This window comes from Acomys russatus, chromosome 8 (assembly GCF_903995435.1).
Source record: "Acomys russatus chromosome 8, mAcoRus1.1, whole genome shotgun sequence".
NCBI lineage: Eukaryota > Metazoa > Chordata > Mammalia > Rodentia > Muridae > Acomys > Acomys russatus.
The window spans coordinates 16,364,671-16,382,022 of NC_067144.1; the positions used below are offsets into that span (position 1 = coordinate 16,364,671).

Genomic DNA, 17,352 nt, shown 5'->3' on the forward strand with positions numbered 1-17,352 from the left:
AAACCCATTACTTTGTATGCAAACTTAGAGAATAATTATGTTAAATTACAAAATGAAACCATAAAAAAAAAAAAACTATGCCTCAAGCAAAAATGGGGAGAAATGTCCCAAACAACAAAAAGTTAAAATTTAGGCTCTACAATCTTGATATTCCTTAAATAAAAAAGCAGTCTTCTTACAGGCAAGTCAAGCTGGACCTGACGTGACAACTCCTGCTGGCTAGCTCTCAGAGTGCTGTGCAGGCTGCGAGGGGAGAAAAGACATCAGTGGTCTTACCAGCACTTGACCATGGACGCTGAATACTACAATACTGAAATGCTGGACAAGGTGTGCCCGCTAGTGAAATAAATAGTGGTATGAAGGCTATGATGCAACCGACAACTTTCTGGCTGGATCTGAGGCATACTCCACAGGAAGGAACTCATCCCTGCTACTGAAAAACCATGAGTTGGGAGGTTATAGGCTTAGAGGGGAACCTACTACTGTTTGTTTTGCTAAATGGACAAGTTGTGAAACTGCCTTCTAAATATTTATGCTCAGAACCATGGATCAGTGCTGCTCTCAATCTCAACTACAGAAGATTCTTTTTGCAGTGGACAAAGTTAATGCAGAGACTTTAACTAGTCCAAACGCTGAGAATAAGTGACTGTTGAGTGTTCAGCCCTGAATAGGACATCTATATCAATCCCCCACTCTCCCCTATCCCTGCAACCTCGAGGGATACAGTCTTCCTGAAGAAGGGACAGAAAGAACGTAAGAGTCATGGGACGGGAAGGAGTGCTGTGACATGCTGTCTTCTGGACATGTCACGACCACTGCCCTCCTGAGCTCGCTACAGTTATGTTTACCTCCACAAGGTCAAGCCAATGACCAGTCAACATCCCAACAGGCAGTACGGTCCAATTAGTACAGTGGGGTGGGATGGAGGAGCATGAAGGGAAGAGGGAGTATGTTGGGGGTGCTTGGGGAGAGGAAGTTGGGGTGCACATGATCAAGATGTAGAGGCACACATCTTTAATCCAAGAACCTGGGAGGCAGAAGCAGGAGGATTTCTAAGTTCAAGCTAGCCAGTCTACATAGCAAATTCCAGGATAGCCAGAGCTACAGTGAGACCCTGACTTTAAAAAACAACAACAAAAACACTTTACACCTGTATGAAATTGTCAAAGAAATGATAAACAATACTCTATTAAAACAACAACTTAAAATTTTCTGTTAAGCAACAATAAACAATGTTGTGGCATTAAAGAGTGTTGTATTTTTGGAGGTGACATCCTTAGCAATTATATTAATTTAGCATCTTTATAACTAGACTGACATGGTAGTCCATGAAAGCAGGTATCAGTGTATTCTGATTGCCTCGATATTCTTTTTGTTTGTTTTTGTTTTTAAGTTGCTTCTATATTCTTAGAAACGAGAACACTGGCTGGTTTACAGGAGTGTCTCATATATTAATTAAAGAACCAGCCAGGTGTGGTGATGCATGCCTTTAATCCCAGCTTGGAAGATGGAGGCAGAGACAGGTGGATGTCTGAGTTTTGGGCCAGCCTGGTCTATAAAGTGAGGCCAGCTAGGGATCTGTTGTTACACAGAAAAGCCCTGTTTTGAAAAACTAACTAACCAGAAATAATCCAAAGGAAAATAGGTAGAGAGAAACTATGCACCAATAAGATGCAGTCAAACATACAAAAAAGTCATCAGGGCTGGGGAGATAGTTCAGCTGAGAGAATGTCTGCCTAGCACTCATGGGGCCCAGAGTTCTAGCCACTGCCCCACATAAATCACGTATGGTGACAACATATCTGTAATCTCAACACTTGAGAGGATCACAAGTTCAAGTCACCCTCAACTACATGGCAAGTCTGAGGCCAGACTGGGCTACTTAAGATCCAGTCTAAAAACAAAGACACCAAATCTTTAAACCCAACAATGTAAAATTCTCATCTGTAATCTGTAAGCTTAAGTTTAACAGATCTTTAAAGGTAATTTGTCCATCCTCTTGAAATTCGTTAAGTACTAGGGTTGGAGAGATGGCTCAGTGGTTAAGAGCACTGGCTGCTCTTCCAGAGGTCCTGAGTTCAATTTCTGACAACCACATGGTGGCTCACAGCCATCTATAATGTGATCCGATGCCTTCTTCTGGCCTGCAGCTGCACTTGAACACAGAGCACTCATATACATAAGTAAAATATTTTTTAAAAAACACTAAGTATCAATATTCTTTTACCAGCAGTTTGAATGGCAATTTAACTTACAGAAAGAACCACACAAGAGAGTTCATTGCATCCTCAGAGCAAAACCAATGCATGTGTTCATCAGCAAACCGAGAAATGAGCAACATCTATATAACGGAGCAGCGTGAACAACCACAAGCACCATCTAATGGCTGGAAGAGAAAGCCATGTGTGGGAGGTAAAACTGACACTCTTCTGGAAAGGAAGCACAGCAAGTGCGGGCCAGGGCCAGAGGTTGGAGGGCAACAAAGAACAGCGCATACCAGAAAGGCAGGTTGAGAGCTGCTCATCATCCACGGGAGAAGCTTTCTGACGGCTCTGGCCGCCTGCCATCTGGTTTTCTACTTTGAGTTCACTGCACATCAAGGGAGCATCCAGGGGACTTTTACAGTAAGGGTGGTCCAGCAGCTTGGAGCTAAGAATGTTCTGCTTGAGCGATCCATCCTCCTCCATCTGGAAGTTCTCACTCTGAGCAGGCTCTTGAGACACAGGCCCATCTACACTACTCACAGATTTGTCTGCTCCAGACACTGACAGTTTCACTGTGTCCTCACTGACAGTACTTGTCCCACTTTCCTGGTCCAGAGTCATAACTGCTCTTTCGGTTTCCGAAGTGAACTTGTTACCAGAAGGATGTTCTGTTAAAGGGATTTCACGAATTTGCTCTGTACATTCCCACTTAGGAGAAGAGGGTGACTGGTCCCACGTGTATGTGGCACTGCCATTCTGTTGGTCCAAGAAGGGGCTTTCTTTAGTCTGGCCGTCAGGCGTGTGAGAGCTCTTTCCCTTCACCACAGCAGTGCTGTCCATATCTGGGAAGGACGGCTGACACTGACAAGGGTCTTTTGGTTCTAGGGAAGGGACTGGGCTGCAGTTGCCACCCTCAGTTTTATTATCCCTAAGGTTGTCTTGATGGTCCCCAGTGACCTTCTGCACCCAGCTTCGCTGGGCTTTTCTTAGCTTGCAAACTCTGCTTTTCGTTCTGAAGTGCTGTGATCTGAAAATCCTATACCGAAATCTAATCATAGATAATTTCTCATACATCATAAGAGACACTTTGACTCTCCGATGCTGGTTAAGCTGGAACTGTTTTGGAATCAGGGGTCTCCCATTCCTGTGGTGCACTAGCCCTTGGCAGCAGCCATAACAAACACGCTTCCTATGTTTGTTCAAGACCACAATCTTGCCACTCTCACCTGGACTCTGGCTCTCCCCATTGAACTTCATGGGAAAGTCTGAATCTTGTGGGTCTGTCCTGGGTTTGTGACCGCTGGCCTTGCCTAACACAGTGTTTGCTGACAAGCCAGTAACTGCCTTCAGGAGACTGTTCTCTCTGCAGTATTCATGGTCCAAGCTCCTTGCTGAAGAGAGTAACTTATTTGCCCGGAGTTTCAGGAGCCTCCTTGATGGAGAAATGAAGTGCTTGGTGTCCTTTCTTCTCACTGTGGCGTACCAAGTCCTAACACTGTGAGTGGCCACTCCAGACTCCGTCTTTGAACAAAGCGGCACATCCTGGATCCATGTTTTCTGGATGTGAAGACCCTTCTTACTACACTGGAAATGCTTCAACTGCTGATGCCAAACAGCTGGCCTTCCCAGCTTAGCTTTTAAAAAGCAGAAGTTCTGGGGAAAACAGAACTTCTTAAAGCTTCCGAACCCAGTATTCCATTTCTCAGAAAAGGCTAAGTGAATTCCTTTCTTCCATAGAATCTTCTTCTGTTTTTTCATTTTTCTGATGCATAATGAGAACTGGATATACCCATAAAAGAAAACAAAATATGAAGAAAAGTTACATATAGCAATTAAAATTAAAAAAAAGAAAAAGAATGTATACACTTCAATTTATTCTGCCATCCACAAAGAAAGAACTGGGAAGAAGGCATGAGCCTTTAACAAGGCCCCATGTCCTCTATACCTGCTTCTGGTGAGGATGTTTCAAGAATCATTTCTGGTAAGAGGTGGTCATGCACGCCTTTAATCCCAGCATTCAGGAAGCTAAGGCCAGGTAGATGTCAATCTCTGTGAGTTCCAGGCCAGCCTGCTCTACATAGTTAATGTTCCAGGTTAGCCAGGCTGTATAGTGACACCTTGTAACAAAAAACTTTTCTCAGTACATACCACTTTCTGTTTTGGGAACTGATTGTGCATTTACCTGCATGTATATAGCGGTACCACTTTAAGTGCATATTACCTGTGGAGGCCAGAAGATGATGCTGGATTCCCTGGAACTGTAATTATGGATGGTTCTGAGCTACCATGTGGTGCTGGAAATTGAACCTAGGTCCTCGGCCAAAGCAGCAAGTTAGCTGCTGAGCCACCTGCAGCCCGCTGCATCAGGTTCTGATAGAACACACAAGGCAACAAAGTCAGAAGTTCTGGGGGTTTAGTACCCGAGCCACCTTGCCAGCACAGAGTCTCTAATATCTACTGTGTGTTCAGCTGTAAAGCGAAAGACAGTAATGGAAGGAGGACCAAATACCCCTTCCCACAGATTTCTTACCTCTTATTTATAACTTGCCCATAGGAAAATAACTTTCAGTCAGCAAAATTTTTAAAGGGCAAGTATCTTTGGTCCACATAGTAATCAACCTCAAAGATACCAGCTCCACTTTTACAAGTCAGAGTCTAGTGTCTATAAAAGGACAGGACTTCATCGGGTGTTATATCCAGTCTCAAGGTAAAATATAAGGATCATAGACAAACATAAGACCACACAGAATTTCAGGTGAAAGGTGAGAGGGAATGAGTGGAAATCAGATGTGAAGCTGGAAGTAGAGTCAGTGCCAGCCTAGCATACACAGTGCCCTGTGTTTAATGCAGAGCACCAATAAGCAGACATGGTGGGGCTGGAGATGGAGTACTTGCCTAGCATTCCTAAAGCCCAGCTTCAATCCCCAGCACGACATAAGACCAGTCACGAGGCACACACATGATCAACCCCGACACTAGAGGAATGAGGCAGAAAGATCAGAAATTCAAGGCCAGTGGACAAGGGTAATCAACAGTCTTACCCAGGTATGAGCACTTCAAGCTACAACCTACTAGGCAAGATGTGCCCACCAGAGCAACAACGGCAGTAAAGTTCTGAGGATACCGACCAATTTCCAATGAGATTAGAGGCCAGCCCCCACAAAGGGGCGTTCATTCTTTGTACTATAAACATGGCCAAAATCCTGCCTGGCTGGGCACAGTAGCAGACGCTTGTAATCCCAGCACTTAGGGAGGCAGAGGCAGGTGGTTCTCTGTGAGTTTAAGGCTAGCCTGGTCTACAAAGCAAGTCCAGGAGGGGCCAAAGGCTACACAGAGAAACCCTGTCTCAGAAAACAAACAAACAATCCCAGTGACTAGGGAGGTGACAGCGACAGGCCCTACAAGCAGTAGAGAATTGTTCTGCCTGCTGGCTACTTATACCTGTCCCAATAGATCAGTGCTGCTCTGAGCTAGGGTCAGAAGCTTCTGCAATGCAGGAATTCACAACTGATCAAAGTTGTGTAGTTAAGTGACTCTTTTTCCTTTTTCTTTCTTTCTTTCTTTTTTTTTTTCCTCAAGACAGAGTTTCTCTCGATAGCCTTGGCTGTCCTGGACTCACTTTGTAGACCAGGCTGGCCTCGAACTCACTGCGATCCACCTGCCTCTGCCTCCCTGAGCGCTGGGATTACAGGCGCGCGCCACCACGCCCGGCTTGGAAGAAAGATTTTTAAAAGGCAAACCTCCACTAGGTGCAGGGCACTCATCTAACTCTAGCAGCCAGGAAGCAGAAGCAGGAGGGTCATAAAGTCAGGACCAGCCGTTGGTGCTACACCGTGACACCTGTCAGACATGAATGAACTGTGGTGGGGTTAACTTAAATCCAATAGAACTCACACACTCAAATGGTCAATGCAGATGAGAAACATTTTTTGTTTTATTTTGTTTGAGACAGGGTTTCCCTGTGTAGCCCTGGCTGTCCTGGATACTTCGTAGGCAGGCTGGCACCTACGTACATTGATCCGCCTGCCTCTGCCTCCCAGGTGCTGGGATTAAAGGAGCGTGCTACCACCCGGCTGTGATTAACATTTACTGTAATCAAGCCACTACTGATTGATCAGGGCTGGAGAAAAGACTAGGGAGCTGAACTGGGACCCTGAAGGGACACTACACAGCAAATTTTAAGGATGAAAGCATAAAGCAAAGGGGAGCTGGGGGGAAGCTGTAGCACTGTCCAATCATATTTTGACATAAGGGGCTGAGCAAGGGAGTTTCCATCACTCAGGATAGTAGGAGGTTCTTGAGCCTGAGAAGGTAAACTTAATTTGACCCAGCCAACAAGATGGAGAAGTTGTTCGTGAGATGGCTGGGCTGTTTCCTTAACACAGACGCTGTTTAGCTATTGGGAAGTCCCCAGCTCCAGTAAGGACTGGGAACTTAAACTTAGTGATTAAATGGAGTCTGAAAACTAAATGGCAGTACTTAGAATAAGTTTCCTTTGCTTGTTCCCAACTCAATGGATAGATGAACAAAAGGCTCCAGAGACAAAGACAATGAAAGAAGAGATAAGATCAGTAATATTTCTAAAAAAAAAAAAAACCAGCCAGATTGGTGGTATATACCTCTAATCTCAGCAGAGGCCAGAAGATCTCGGAGCTCTAATCTCTAATGAGTTCAACGCGAGCCTGGTCTACATAGCAATTTCCAAGTCAGCTGAGGCTACATAGTGAGACCTCGTTAAAAAAAAAAAAAAAAAGGCAGATGAATAACTGTTGAAGCTAATTTTATTAAACTGTTTCTTTTAGTTTATTTCTTAACTTGGCTATCACACAAATAATTGGGACTCTTTTATAATACAAGGGCTTCACAACACAATCTGAGCAGTTTAAGTCTGTTCTTAACCTGCTAAGCTATTTTGTCTTAATTCCCAGCAATACTTGCACTTTGTACCATTCCTGGGTTCCAGGTCCTTCCTCCTGATCTTCCTTGGACCTCTCTCTGTGGCCTACTCCTCTGGTTTCTCCCCCTGACTCCTCCTCCCCCGGCTGGCAGGAAGTCCAGCCCTATTCTCTCCCCTCATTGATTGACTGTAAACTGCTTTATTGACATAACAGGAGGATAATTAGGGAGCAGAGTTTACACAACGTTTAGACAGAAAATCAGAAGTTAAAACACACAATAACCTTATGCCTACAAATAACACTCTCAGGTCATAAAAAGCTAAAATTTAAGGCCATGAAGGAAGGCTACATGACCTCTGAAAGGCCTCAAATTAGAGGTAACAAATATCTATGAAGGTTAGGAATATGGATGGAGCTGAAAAAGGAAGTAAGGTCCTCACAAAGTCTGAGCAACAAGTGTGTGTGTGTGTGTGTATGTGTGTGTGTGTGTGTGTGTGTGTGTATCCCGCCAGATCCTGGCTCCTATGCTCTGTTCCCTTTCTTGGTGAGGATGAATCAGGACAGTGACACCAGTAGGAAAGCACAGTGCAGGACAAGCTAAGATAAATGAGTTCCTACTGTGAGCCTGCCCTCTCACCAACACCTTATAAGGATATACTGCTAATGAGGAACCATTGCTTCATTCCTTCAGGATGAGAGAAGGTCATTTGAAGATTAAAGATATTAAGTACTTACTGTTCCCCCAAAAGGCTGAGCCATTACTTTTTAGTGTATTCAGAAGTCAAAGAAATATATTAGGCTCTAGATCCTAATTACCCTGCCCCTTTCTTCCCCAAGAGAGGAAGTGTCCCCTTCTAAAAGTTAAACTAGGTGGATGTGAGGACAATTTGAAGGAGAATGAGACAGCAATGAGAAACGTTTTGTTTTGTTTTTTGAGACAGGATTTCTCTGTGTAGCCCTGGTTGTCCTGGAAGTAACTTTGTAGACCAGACTGGCCTCGAACTTACATTGATCCACTTGCCTCTGCTTCCTAAGTGCTCGGATTAAAGGTGTGTGCCACCGCAACCAGCTGCAGACCCATTCTTAAAAAAAAAAAAAAACAAACAACAAACCAACCACCACCAGGTGTGGTGACACATACTTTAATCCTAGCACACAGGAGGCAGAAGCAGGTGGATCTCTTCTGAGTTCAAGGATAGCTTGGTCTACAAAGGGAGTCTAGGATAGCCAGGGCTATTACACAGAGAAATCCTGTCTTGAAAAATAAAATTAAACGAACAAAACAAAACAAACCTTGTAACTGGCTCAAAACAAAAACCAACAAGAATGAGACATAGTTACACACTATAATGCTAATACTTAGAATATAAATATAGGCAAATTAGGAGCTTGCCTGAGGGATATGAGATTCTGTTTTAAAAACAAAGTAACAAAAGAAGAGTCATCAGGCTGGTGAGATGGCTCAGAGGTTAGAGCACTGCTTGCTCTTCTTCCAAAGGTCCCAGGTGTTGGACCCTAGAGTCCACTCGGGTAGGGGGTCATCGAGAGAGACCACTCGAGGACCACAGTGTTGATGCAAAAGCACAAGGTTTATTGCTGACGCTCGTCAGGGGACCTCAGCATTCACTCGGAAGGGAGGCACACCGAGTCACTGTTACAGGCCACTCTTAAAGGCTAAAACCGCAAAGGTTAGGAGGGGCTGCGTGCCCTATGTTAGGATTGGCTCTGGTGGTCGCTAAGGGTGCTTGTCTAAATGTTATTGGCTATTGCAGGGGTCCTTGGTCTTGGGGGCTATTCTTGGCAGGGAGGGGTGTTGGGGAGTTTCCAGAGAATTTCCAGATGGTACTTTTCTGAGAATTGTTTACCTTAGTTGAAATTGTTTATCTCGGTTGGCTACCTTGATCTCAGAAACTGAAACTGGCCTTCAATTCTTTCTGGGTCACTTTCCCAAGCTTGTCTGGGTCACGTTCCCAGGCTTAGGCTGAGAGAGAGAGAGCCTTACACAGGTTCAATTCTCAGCAACCACATGGTGGCTCACAACCATCTATAATGAGATCTGGTGCTGGTGCCCTCTTCTGGTGTACATAATAAATAAATAAATCTTAAAAAAGAAGAAGAGAAGAAGAAGAGGAGGAGGAGGAGGAAGAAGAGGAGGAGGAGGAGTCATATTAGTGTTTCTTACCTATTATTCTACCTCTCAGGAGACAGAGCCAGAATTACTCCAAGTTTGGGTTTTGGGTCCAGCCCAGCCTACACGGTGAATTATTAGCCAGCCAGAACTACAAAGGAGGCTCTGTCTCAAAGTAAAGTAACACTAGGGCTGTGTCTGAAGTCTTTGCCTAGTTCGCAGGAAGCCCTAGAGCGGTGGTTCTCAGCCTTTCTTACCCTTCAACCCTTTGACACAGTTTCTCTTGATACAGCTCCTCCTGTTGTGGTGATGCCCAACTATAAAATTATTAGGCTGCTACTTAACTAAAATTTTGCTACTGTTTGGAATCATAAGGTAAATATCTGTGTTTCCCAAATGGCCTTAGGCAACCCCTATGAAAGGTTACTTCCACCCCACAAAGGGGTCACAAGCCACAGGTTGAAACCCGCAGCTCTAGAACCAAAGGAAACAAAAAACATAGAATTCTATCAAAAACAGAAACAAAGCTAACAGGGAAGGAGAGACAGGGGTTTACTTTTCAATGGGCATAACATTTCAATCTGAAAGATGGGAAGGTTCTGGGGACCCTGAGTGTACATGATTCTGCTCTGTACACCTAAAATGGAGCTGGACATGTGGCATACACTTGGCAGGCTGAGGCAGGAAGAGGCCATTTTGGCTAAATAAGACTTTGCTTTAAAAAAAAAAAAAAAAGAAGATTAAATAGAAAAAAGGAAGCTGGGGGTGGGAGGAGCAGCTCAATGCTTTGCACATGCCCAGCACAGACAAGGTCCTCAGTTTGATCCCTAGTTCCTCCAAACAAGCAGAAAGGAGGAAAGCCACAATGCACAAAAAGGCAATAGAAAACATTATAACCACTGGCAAAAAGAGCAAGGTTTGTATTTTTTATTTTTTGAGACAGGGTTTCTCTGTGTAGCCTTGGCTGTCCTAGACTCACTTTGTAGACCAGGCTGGCCTGAGATACCAGAAGAACTAAAATTGGATTTCAGGGTTACTGGGGCAAAGGTTAAGAAATAGGCCTAGAGGAGATAATCTGGCCAACTGCAAAGAAGAGCTCCAGAGATAGCATTGCCTAGTAACTGACCCGAAGGATCCCACCAGAGATAGAGTTGATAAGAGACCCAGTTTTATGGCCACATTCCTTCCGGCCCACCGGAGACAGGGTTAATAGGAAACCAGACACTTCCCTGGACAAAGTAGTGAACAAAGAGAAGAAAGCAAGCTAAGCCATGGGATGTCTTGAGCCTTTTTCTGTAGCCTGCCACCTTTAGACACCTCTTTATGTTACTCAACCAATAGATGATCGCCAGGCTAGGAACCCCCTGCTTTGGAGTGCTGGAGGGATAGGAACCTGTAATTTTACCCTCACCTCAGAGTTCAGGGCTCTTTCTAGATACCACTGTGTTGGTGACAGTCAGAGACTGGCTCAAGTCAAAAAATTAAAGGTCCTCGTGTGTATTGCATTGGTATAGAGTCCTGGTAGTCTTTTTGGGGGGGGTCTTAAGATCTGGTCACAGCAGGCCTTGAACTCATAGGGATCCTCCTGAATGCTGGGCTTAAAGGCGTATGCCACCACGCCTGGCTTTTAATTTTTTTTTTTTTTTAAAGGAACACCAAGGGCTGGAGAGATGGCTCAGCATTTAACAGCACTAGCTGTTCCTCCAGAGAACTCAAATTTGGTTTCCAGCATCCAGGTCCAAGAGCTTCTAACTGCCTATAACTTCAGGTCTAGGCAATCCCATACCTCTTTCCTCTGCTGGCACCTGCACTCACATTCATACAGCCACTCACATACACAATTCATACACAGTTAACATTAGGGTTTTTAATTAATTAATCAACTTACTTATTGGTTTTTCAAGACATGGTTTCAGTACATACTCATGGCTATCCTAGACTCATTTTGTAAAACAGGCTGGCCTCAAACTCATAGTAATCCGCCTGCCTCTGCCTCCCGAGTGCTGGGATTAAAGGCATGCACCACCATGCCCAGCCATTAATTTATTTTTTTAATGAACAGTCAAGAGGCTGGAGAGATGGGTCAGCAGCTAAGAGTACTTGCTATTCTTGTAGAGAAGCCAAGTTCAGTTCCCAGGACCCACATGGCAGCTTGCAACCATCCCTAACTCCAGCTCCAGGAGATCCAAGGCCTTTTTCTGGCCTCTGCAGGCACCACACATGTATGTAATGCACATACATACATGCTGGCAAAACACTCATACACATAGAATAAAAATAAACATATTTATAAAAGATGAACAATCATCTCTGAGTCTGAGGCCAGCCTGGTCTACAAAGCAAGGTCAAGGACAGCCAGAACTACACTGAGAAACCCTGTCTTGAAACCAAAACATAACAACTACAAAAATGTGACACCCCCCACCCCAAAGACAGCTTCAGGCACCAAGACTGACCCTAATTTATCTCTACCTACCACCAACAAGCACACAGTAGGGCGGGGGGCGGGGAGAGAATGAATCTGGAGAGGAAAGAGACCAGAGGAGAAGAGGTGGAAGAAGGCTACACCATGGGTTAGATGGAGAAGCACATGATGATATTTAACAAGTATTTGGGATTATGGATGGGAGATAGCTTGACAGAAATTATTACAAGCAGATGGCATGGGATTGGGGCAGGTATAGGATACCACTATGGGAAGTAGTTAGGAGATTAATATCTGCCCTGCCCCAGGTTAACTAAGGCTATTTTAAAATATAACAGATGTCTGTGTCTTGATTGATGGCTGGCGGGTTAGAAAATACTGCCATAATAATAATTATAGACCTGATAATAAACATTATTAGGCCATACTGATAATTAACTGCCACACTTCTCTCTAATAAAGACTAACCATTGCAATGGTTCCTCCCATCAACTAACACAGAGGAGGTGTAAGGAGAGGGGGAGAGGGAGGGAGGGAAGGAGAGAGAGAGAGAGAGACTATAAAGATTAGGAGCCTAGAAAATACAAAAATTGCATCAATGAGTAATGAACTTACAATATAGTCCCAATGTATAAAGAACTTTTAAACTAAGAAAGACAAGCTGGGCAATGGTAGCACACACCTTTAATTCCAGCACTTGGGAGCCACAGGCAGACGGATCTCTGTGAGTTCAAGGCCAGCCTAGTCTACAGAATGAATTCTAGGACAGCCAGAGCTGCACAGAAAAGGCTCTATTTCAAACAAAAATACAAGCCAGACATAGTGGGTGCACACCTTTAATCCCAGCACTTGGGAGGCAGAGGCAGGCAGATCGACGTGAGTTCAAGGCCAGCCTGATCTACAAAGCGAGTCCAGGACAGCCAAGGCTACACAGAGAAACCCTGCCTCAGAAAAATAAACAAGAAACAAACAAACAAACAAAAATTAAAAAAAACTTGATAACCTAATGAGAAAATACATAAGGAGGAGACAATTCACAAATAAAGATTTCTAAATAGCCCTTAAGCATAAAAAGATGCACAACTTCACTCTCCCCCACCCCCAAACAGGTTTCTCTTTGTAGCTCTGGCTGTCCTTGAACTCCCAAAGATCCCACAAAGATCCCCCTGCCTCTGGCTCCCGAGTGCTGGGATCAAAGATGTACAGCACCACTAGCTGCTCAACTTTACTATTAGAAAAGAGGTCAATTGTCTGGGGCTATGCTCAAAGATAGTGTTAACTTGCATGTGTTAAAGTCCCAGGTTTGGTCAACGCTGCCAAAGAAAAACAAAAGCTGTAACATACTCTCCTGAAGGAGGTTACTTACTTCCTTAACTGCACAGCTGTTTCTCCAGCAAAAAAGTTACTTTCTTTCTGCTTTGAAGGTATCACTCTGCAGTCTAGACCTATCTTAAACTAACAATCCTTCTGCCTCTGCCACCTGACTGAAAAGCATTTCATACTTGGCTGGTGTAATTCCAAACAGATATAACCATTTTCGAAGAGAATTTGGGAAGATTTCATAAAAAACACAAAAGTAATCTGGCAGTCCCACTTTAAGCAATTTAAACTGAAGACACAGCTGTGATAATAATGAAAAGGCTATCTGTTGAAACATTGTTTATAATAGCGAATAACCATTGCCCACAGGCAAGAGCATGACTGAATAAACTGCTTTATCTACGTGATGAATGAAGCTTCACTGGAGCACGGGCTCTCTAATGAGCAGCATGCAGTCACTTACAGAATGCAGCCTTAAACGATGAAAGCCAAATTCAGATGAGTGTTGAAGGTGGGAAGGTGGGAGAAACAAAGAGGGACACTTCTCTGAATCTCTTTCTCCTGCTGGTCTGCCTTTAGGAACAAGCCAATGCTTCACATACTGACATGACCTCAGCATGCTAGGTCCTTCTTGCAGTACTGTAGATTAAACCAGGAGCTCAGGAACGCCCAGCAGTACTCTATCACTGAGCTACACATCTCTTAGCCCCTGTAGTTCAACCACACCATAAATGCAGAAAGTGAAAAGGAACAGTCAACTTTAGAAAACAATATTCTGGCCAGGCATGGTGGCACACGCCTTTAATCTCGGCACTCAGGAGGCAGAGGCAGGCAGATCTCTGTGAGTTCAAAGCCAGCCTGGTCTATAAAGTGAGTCTAGGACAGTCCAGGCTATCTCAAAAACAACAAACAAACAAACAAAACAAAAAACAGAACTGGGCAGAGAAAGCAAAAGAAAGATGAAACTACAATGTCACTGTGGTGCCAGAGCATACACAGAGGCTCAAAATATGTCATGTCAAAAAGACACACCAACATGAAGTCTTAGGGTACCCCAAAACCCACTGGGCAACCAAGTACTTGATAGCTAGAACCCAAGATATAATAAATACCCTGTGTGTGAGAGAGAGAGAGAGAGGCAGGCTCTCACTATGCAGTCTTGGCTGGCCTGGAACTTGTTTTGTAGGTCATGCTGACCCCAAACTCATAGAGATTAACTTGTTTCTGTCTCTACAGTGCTGGGATTAAAGGCCTGAATCACCATGCCCTGTATTATTTTAAAGGGCTACAAAACAGAAAAGGGAACATCTTCCTTACATATAATTTCAAACAAAACAAAACAAAAACAAAAAACAAGCTGGGTGGTGGCGGCACACACCTTTAATCCCAGCACTCGGGAGGCAGAGGCAGGTGGATCAATATGAGTTTGAGGTCAGCCTGGTCTACAAGAGAGTCCAGGACAGCCAAGGCTACACAGAGAAACCCTGTCTCAAAAAACCAAGAAAAAGAAAAACCCAAACAAAAAACAGACTAAGTGAAAGAAATAGAAAAACTAAGAGCTGCAACCTCTCTATGTAGCTGACACAGCCAGGTGTGGTTTCACTCCTATAATCCAAGTGCGAAGGAGGCTGAGGCAGGAAGATCACAGAGAGATCAGCTAAGTAGCCAGGCTCTATCTTAGGAAAAAAACAAAGGGAGGAGGGTGCCTAGGAGATGCCTCAGTGGGGAAAATGCTTGCTTCACAAACATGAAGACCTGACTTTGGGTCCCTAGGATCCACATAAAAACTGGGCACAGCAAGCCATTCCTATAATCCCAGGGCTGGATAGCGCGAAACGACAGATTCCCAGGGCTTGATGGTCAACCAGTCAGCCAAATGGGTGTGTTCCAAGTTAAATGAGAGACACTGTCTCAATAAACAGGGTGGAGAATTTGCATCATGCACTCCCACACAGGCAAGTGTGTCCCTCCACCCACAACTGGGAACTAGAAAACAATGGAGAAATGTTTCAAAGTTCTGAGGGAAAATGATTTTCAACAAGAGAGTTTTAGGCTCATCTAAGAACTCATGAAAACAGAAAAGGTTTTCAGACAGGTGATTTATCAAAGTATATACCTCCCATATACCCTTCTCAAAGAGCCACAACACAAGTACGATGACAGAATGAAGGAGTAAACCGAGAAGACACGGAACTAGGGACTGTGGAACCAGGGTCACCACTTGCCTAGTATGTGCAATGCCTTGTGTTCACTACTTAGTACCTGAAAATAATAATAAAACTAAAGGCGGGGAGAAAGACAAAGAAAACCAAAAGAAAGGCAAGAGGGCTGGCTAGGGAGATAGCTCAGTGGTTAAGAGCACTTGTTCTATTCCCAGCACAAACACATGATTCACAACCATCCATAACACCCAGGAGATCCAACACCCTCCTCTGATCTCCACAGGCACCAGACATGCAGACAAAATATGCATGTACATTTTTTTTTTAATGTAAAAGAAAATTGCGGGGGTGGGGTGGTGGTGAGAAGAGAGAGAAAAAAAAGATGTACAAACTGGGGCTTGTAACCTCAGCATTTGTGAGGCTAAAACAGGGGACCACTGCAAGTTCAAGGCCAGCCTAATCTACACAGCAAACAGAGTATGGTATTTTAGGAACAGAACATGGTATTTTAAAATATATGTGCAAGACTCCTAAATGGGATGAGATTAATGAAACATCTCCCAAGTGGGTGGTTTTCTAAAGGCCTAGCACACAAATGCTATCTCATGAGAGAAATCCAAGAGTTAGCCTTCGTATACCAGGGTCTTATCAATAAGCACAAGGCATCTGAGGGACTGGGTTTTTTTGAATGCTGCACACTCAAAGCACAGATTGCAGTTAAGTTCCAACCACACAAGATCCCGGTATCTTTCTTGGCACCCTTCTCCAAGAAAGCTTATTCTGGACAAAAGGCCAAAGCATAATTAGGAATGCAGCATGTATCCTGAATATTCTTAAACGGCGTTCTAACCAGACCCTTAAAAAAATCATTCAGTTGTTCTAAGTCATTTGTATAGGTATGAGAATGTGCCTATGTCCAGGTGGCGAACATCAAACGGCAGCCTAGAGCTTCAACTCAGCTTCTCCAGACTCTTTAATTACAAACTCCCATGACCTTTCCGCATCCCACTTCCCCCAACAGAATGGCCCCACAGCTGAATCCAGGTTAGTACTGCCTAGTACATAGAGAATAAAAAAGTAGTCTCCGGTCATCCTAAAGCCCAAGAGTACCATGCACTGAACACGATAGGAAGGAACCAAGAGCAAAGAGCAAGTAGAGCTGTCGGATCAAACTCAAACCCCTTGACTTCCGATTCGGCAGGAGCTGGGAGCCTGACAGCGATCTTCAGGCAACGCTTTCCCTAGCTTCGGAAGGAGCGGCCCCGGGCGCTGTTTTCTGCCAGTCTGGCTCGCAAGGCTTGTGCTACAGAGGAAGGAGGAGGGCCGCGGCCCCGGGAGACCAGCGCCCACTAGGCGGCCTGCGTGCGGGCCTCGGGCGGCGATGAGCTGGCGGGGAAGGGCTGGTCAGCGGCGCTGCGGACGCCTCCTGGCCTGTGCTGCCCCGCTCCCGCTTACCTGCGTTCTTTCCTCCCGGCACCTAACCCGTCTGCCTGGACGAGCGCTGCAGCGGCCGGGACTGTTACCTCGCCCACACCCACGCCCTCGCCCGGAGAAGCCCGGCCAAAGACCCGGGCTCCGGCCTGCTCTCGGCCGGCGAGGCAGCCGAGCTTCCTCCCGGCCGCTACGCGACACCGGCGCCCCGCTTTGCGCGTCACCTCCTTCTTCGCCTTTCCGCCAGAAGCTCCGCCTACGCCGTGTGCGAAGGGCGTGGTTAGAGGCGCCTGCTTCTTGGTGCGGGGTGAACTCCTGCAGGCCTGGGTGTGCCCGGGAGGATTTGGCCGGGAACTGCAATCTAGAGTGGCCCAGGCGTCACAATAGAGGCTTCCGATTTCTAGTCATCAGCTCTCATGGTCCGAAAGGAAAAAACAAACCACAGCTGATGTACGATCCACTGAGCCCTCACATTCCTGCTCTGGACTGCAGTTTAAGGTCAGGTCCAGGCTTTCCCAATTCCCCTTGTTGATCTTACCCCTTGGTAGGGTAAATTACTTCTTTAGCATTTTCCCAGGAGGGCAGAGCCTCCTTCTCGATCATAATTGGCCTACCTACCTAACTCAACTCAGGAAGTCTCCAGTGAAGCTTCTCTTTCTGGTTGGGTACTTCAGCGTTCATCCAATGAACTATTTGTTTAAATATAGGGTCCCACTAGGCAGCACTAACTAGCCTAGCCTCCCGATAGTTGGGATAACCTACCGGTGTTCACCACCGCGTACAA

General features: G+C 45.1%; 1 protein-coding gene across 1 annotated transcript in view; it reads right to left on the bottom strand.

Annotated features, from left to right (window-relative positions):
* Nucleotides 1–16,796, bottom strand: part of Senp5 (SUMO specific peptidase 5) — a 39,873-nt gene extending 23,077 nt beyond the window's left edge. The window contains exons 1-2 of the mRNA XM_051149759.1: nucleotides 16,593–16,796; nucleotides 2,498–3,983 (exon numbers count right to left, since the gene is read on the bottom strand). Of these exons, the coding sequence (XP_051005716.1) occupies nucleotides 2,498–3,962 (1,465 nt within the window). The 5' untranslated portion in view covers nucleotides 3,963–3,983; nucleotides 16,593–16,796. The remainder of the gene's footprint in view (nucleotides 1–2,497; nucleotides 3,984–16,592) is intronic.
* Nucleotides 16,797–17,352: the final 556 nt, after the last annotated feature.